At 47.6% G+C, this 5000-nt stretch overlaps 3 protein-coding genes across 3 annotated transcripts in view; all 3 read right to left on the reverse strand.

Moving 5' to 3' along the window:
• The window catches only part of LOC138865953 (uncharacterized), a 10680-nt gene extending 9349 nt beyond the window's left edge, over positions 1-1331 (reverse strand). Inside the window, exons 1-3 of the mRNA XM_070137441.1 lie at positions 1191-1331; positions 673-921; positions 88-279 (exon numbers count right to left, since the gene is read on the reverse strand). Of these exons, the coding sequence (XP_069993542.1) occupies positions 88-279; positions 673-921; positions 1191-1331 (582 nt within the window). The remainder of the gene's footprint in view (positions 1-87; positions 280-672; positions 922-1190) is intronic.
• A 171-nt stretch (positions 1332-1502) lies between these two features.
• Positions 1503-4337, reverse strand: LOC138865954 (uncharacterized). The gene is made up of 7 exons (XM_070137442.1): positions 4334-4337; positions 3855-3959; positions 3097-3221; positions 2603-2744; positions 2331-2482; positions 1704-2196; positions 1503-1642 (listed from the first exon to the last, which is right to left on the reverse strand). Exons 1-7 carry the CDS (start codon positions 4335-4337, stop codon positions 1503-1505), a joined length of 1161 nt encoding a protein of 386 aa, XP_069993543.1.
• Positions 4338-4537: 200 nt separating this feature from the next.
• LOC113805384 (uncharacterized) overlaps positions 4538-5000 on the reverse strand; it is a gene marked incomplete at its 5' end in the record, with an annotated part of 10973 nt that continues 10510 nt past the window's right edge. The window contains 1 exon segment of the mRNA XM_070137756.1: positions 4538-5000. This exon segment is cut by the window's right edge and continues 376 nt beyond it. Within this exon segment, the coding sequence (XP_069993857.1) occupies positions 4567-5000 (434 nt within the window).

The raw sequence follows: 5000 nt of genomic DNA on the forward strand, positions 1-5000 counted from the left end.
ATACACAGCAATAGGAAACATGAAGCCAAATGCTAACTTCAGTCTCATTACCATTATATGCTCATCGACTGGAGTAACCTATACTACCGAGGGCTTGAGTCTGCTTGAGATGGCTATGGCTACTCCCTGGAGATGATGACTGTCGCTGCAGCCCGACCAGTAATAGGTGTAGCCACCTACTCTGATTGTGACACTGCCAGGTCTTTTCACCTCCGAGAGAGCAGCCACCTTAACTTTCAGCCTCCCCATTTCCCTCAACAACAGAGGCAACCAATCATCCTGACGCAAAAAACAGATGTTCCAAGCCCCCACCCTGGCCTCCCGCCTGACTGCCTTGGGCAGTCACTCCGGGTGGTCACCACCTCTGCCACCCCCGCTTGACGCTGCTCCTTATAAAAGGGGGCGGCAGTCTGCAGGACCCATCATCCACCTGCGGGGTTTCCTTAGGCTTTTCCCCTGCAAGCTTCATTCTGGGCTGGTGGCTGCCAGAACGCAGGTGGGATGAGTAGTTCCATTCCCATCCTGTATCCCAGCAGCTACCCTCCAAACAGGGCCCACAGCCCGTCCCTCGGGCTGGGTGGAAGGGACATTTCCCCTCCTCCCAGCATTTCCATTTACACAAAACACTGTCGATGAGATTTATCTGGGGGGAGGAGGACTGGCAAGGCCCACCTCTTCCAAGCCTCCCATTAACCCCAGGGGACCTAGGGGCAGGAGTTGGTACAGGGCCAAGGCGTGTCCAAACACTGATGAGCCATGACCCTGTACCTCCAGGGCCTCCTGCTGCTCCGAGATCCCCCACAATTTAGCCTGGAACTGCAAGGTACCCAGTTTCCATGGAAGGCCACGAGGAGACACTGCAGAAGTCTCGATGATGGAGAAGCTGTGCAGTGGCAGGGAAGGCTTATACTGAGCTGCTCCCTTTTTCGCACTAGACCGTACATATAATATATACCTTTTACACACATACCCTATACAATTATACTAGACCACATGTGCCAAGCCTTCCGGCCAACACATCACTAGATACGGCATTGCATAGGCCTCCTGCCTCGTGACGTCACTCTGTTTACACTAGCACATTCTTTTCTCTCTCTCCTCCCGCCCCTTATATGATGCTATTACCTAACCACCTTCTCGATTAGATATTTATTAAGAAGGTCATGACAGACATAGCAACCTGGTCAGACCGAACCTCTGTCTACCAGCTGTATCTCTCCTGTCACATAAGCCTCCAAAGTTACCAAAACGTCTGCTGATTTCTCTCCATCGCCGTGTTCACATGTTCCTGCCAGACACAACTGTCTGCACTCTGACCGTAATTCAGCCATTACAGAGAGTGAGAGAGATAAATATCATCATCGCGGAGCTGACGCCGACGGGGGCGCATAACCGCATCCATCCATCTGCAAGGGTCCTTCATGGCAAGCCGCCAGGCAGGCGCTCGGCCCATCTCAAGCTCCTCACTACAGGTTTGATTGATCTGCCCAAGCCACGACTTCCTAGGTCGTTCCATGGGTCTCCTCCACACAGGTTGTCCTGAGGGAAGCGAGCCAGGTGGCCATAAAGCCTGAGTTGGCAATCACAGATTGTGCAGGACCATGTGTCAAACCAACAGTACCCCATGATCCGACGCAAGGACCTAGTACAAAAGGCATCAAGTTAAGACTCCAAGGCGCAGGATAGTGTCCAGGTTTCACTACCATATAGCAAAACTGGCACTATCAGGACCTTGAAGACACGAAGTTTGGTCCTTCTGCATCTCCAAATACTCTTGTCGTGTGAGTTCATGACCCTTTTTGTCAGGCCAATCAGTCTGCTGATTTCCTGGTCTGACAGACCAGAGTTATGAACTACACTACCAAGGTATGTAAAGCTCTCTGTGACTTCAATGTCTGTGCCACAAGCACGTACCAACTGAACAGGTTGTAGTAAGTCCCCAAGGTCCTGGATCTTGGTCTTGGTCCAGGAGACCTCTAAATCGAAGGACTTTGCTTCATTACTAAATGCATTGAGAGCCACCACTAAGGATTCCAAAGACTCAGATAGAAGAGCATCATCAAAGTCAAGGTTGGTAACCTTGATATTGTCCAGACTTGCTCCACAATGACTTTGAACAGTAGCTCTACCCAGTATCCAGTCCATGCAAGTGTGAAAAATGTAGGTGCAAAGACACAGCCTTGCCTCACTCCTGAACTAACAGGAAAGAAGCTTGAAAGGCTCCCACCACACTTTACAGCACTTTCAGTACCAGTACACTTTCTATTAGTCCAATAATCCTTGTTGGAATTCCACTGTCTCAAGATCTCCCAGAGTGATTCCCGATGCACCATATCGAATGCCTTCTTGAGGTCAATGTAGGCTGCAAGTAGCCCACGTCTGAAGGCACGACGGCGCTCTGTAATGACTTGAAGTGCTAGGGTGCGGTCTATTGTGGACTTACTAGGAGTGAATCCAGATTGCTGATGCCTCAGTAGGTGGTCTCTGATACGTCTCAGGATGCGGGCAAGAACCTTGCCTGGTATACTGAGCAGTGTGATGCCTCGGTGATTGCTGCAGTCCCATCGGTCCCCATTCCCCTTCCAGAGAAGGATGACCACACCCCTCAACAGGTCAGGGGGATTGGTACCAGATAGCCAAGTAGCATTCAGGACAACATGTAACCCCTGCACCATAGGTTCACCACCAGCCTTTAACAGTTCAGCTGGGATGCTGCATGTACCAGCTGCTTTACTACTCTTCAGCTTGGAGATCGGCACCTAACTTGGTTAGGGAGGGAGCATCCTCACTGATGGGTGGGTCCGGCAACGGAATCTCGGTACTACCCGCACTCAAGTTATCTGTTGGTGGGTCAACCTGGTACAACTGCTCAAAATACTCAGCCCAACGTTCCCGCACCGCAACAGGATCTGAGATTATCTGGCCACCTACTGAATGAACTGCTGTCACCTGTGAAGAGGGCTTGGAGTTCAGCTTTCTCAGGGCTTAGTATGTAGGACGAAGGTCATTTACTAAGAAATGGCCTTCTAACTCTTCTGCAAGACTCCTAATAAACTGTTCCTTGTCCCTTCTTAACAGTGACCGAGTTCTGCACACCTGGGAACGGTGCAAATCTTGATCCCCTGCCAGACGAGCCACACAACAAGCATCTGTAGCATCCAGTATCTCCTGTGAGATGAAATTTCGTCTTGCTCTTAGGCGTTCACCAATCGTCTCTTGAGCTGCATCAAGTGTTTCACGTTTGAAGGTGTCCCACAGAAGTACAGGGTCCGTCAGATTGTCGAGCGCTGTGAAACGAATAGAAACTGCCTCAGCAAACCCCCGGGCACATTTCCCCTCCCTCAGCCTGTCTAAGTGAAACACCCTGGGGTGATCATTGGACCACTGGGGGGTTTTGAAATGGACTCGGAGGGTAGCCACAGCCAATCTATGGTCAGTACCACAGAACTCAGCACTCCTGTACACACTGCAATTCTGAAGGATCCTCCAACGAGTGCTAATGAGTATGTGGTCGACCTCCTTGGTTGCATTTCCTGCATCACTGTACCATGTCCAGTGATGTGGGTCTGGACGCTGGTACCAGGAGCCAGAAATCCTCAATTTCTAGGACCTAGCAAAGTCCCGGAAAAGGAGGCTATTATCGCTTCCGGTATCGTCTCCCGAACCATGGGGACTGACAGATAAGTAGATAAATGAAAATATAGAGATAAATGGATAGAGGTTGATTGATAGAAAGATAGGTAAATAAATGAACACACACAACACATAATTATACATATATAAGTGTGTGTGTCTATGACTGCTCAAAATGCAATTTAGAGGCACTACCCCGAAAAGGTGATGCATGTACCTACGCCCACTACATTTAAAGGGAATGTGAGATCTTAAACCGTGCCCTGTTGCCTCTACTTTATCATAGCCTTCCATAGCACCCTCGATCATCTCCCTAACCCATTCCACTGTTTGGGGGTGTTTAAGGGGTCTATAAAGGGTATACGATTACTCAAACAATATCCATTCTCATATACTCTGATAGCTTTCCACAGCACCTCTATAAACCTTGCCGTTGTTTAGGGTGTATTTAAGGGGTTTATAAGGGGTATAAAAATTTTCATACCATACCTAGTCTAATTTAGTAATATACTCTGTGATAGGTTTCCATAGCACCCTAAATATACCTGCAACTATGTACTATTGCTTCAAAATTTAAGTGGTATAATTAGCTATTAAGGGGTTTTCATGTCCTGAACCCTAATGGGGACCCCTTATCAGAACGGCCTAAGCCATGCAGGACCTCAAGACCTTTTTAATGCACCCAAGAACTCCCCCCAACTCATTGTGGTTGCTGAGAAAAAGTGAACTTCAGTAGGTCTCTGGATATGGTTTATGGTTTTACGGTATGAAAGTATAGCCCTGTGGCCAGCCCCCCTGTTTTCAGTTCAGTTGGATGGGGATTGATTTTTATTTTTTTATTATTATTATTATTTTTTTTTTTATTATTATTTATTATTATTTTTTTTTTTTTTCTTTAGGGCGGGAGCGAGGGCTCGAATATGTGTTGATTCATCATAAGTGAATTTCGTACTTACTCGTTTGCTGACCTGATGTCTTGGGTTTTGCATTACAGTGTTGCCGCCAGTATTCATGTTCAGGAGAGTTCATGTAGGTACTATTCTCAGTAATAATACTTCGACCTTCATTGCAGTCTACTACTCCCAAAAAGTTATCTTTACAATGCAGTGAGTTAGCAGCACTTGCAGTAAGAAAGCACGCTCCAGGAAGCTGATTAAGATATGGTGATGGGAAAGTGGGAGCGTTTTCTGCAAAATGCAGCCATCCAGACTGCTCCTCTGATCTACCTCCAAGTGTATTTGTCTGTGTCTCTGAGTCTTTCCTCTGCATTAAATTGACATTTTGCATGTGCTGAACTGAATACTGCTGTGAAAGTTGCAAGCACTGAGGTGGCTGTTTTTGCTGAGGTACTACAGGTACAGAATATT

The sequence above is a fragment of the Penaeus vannamei genome, chromosome 23 (genome assembly GCF_042767895.1).
Source record: "Penaeus vannamei isolate JL-2024 chromosome 23, ASM4276789v1, whole genome shotgun sequence".
NCBI lineage: Eukaryota > Metazoa > Arthropoda > Malacostraca > Decapoda > Penaeidae > Penaeus > Penaeus vannamei.

Bases quoted from the DNA above. Each gene is read 5' to 3' on its own strand.
- LOC138865954 (XM_070137442.1), bottom strand. The intron at 2,197-2,330 runs GTGCATCGGGAA...CTTTCCTGTTAG, and splicing joins TCAAGAAGGCATTCGATATG to TTCAGGAGTGAGGCAAGGCT. The intron at 1,643-1,703 runs GTAGTGAAACCT...CTTTTGTACTAG, and splicing joins AGTGCCAGTTTTGCTATATG to GTCCTTGCGTCGGATCATGG.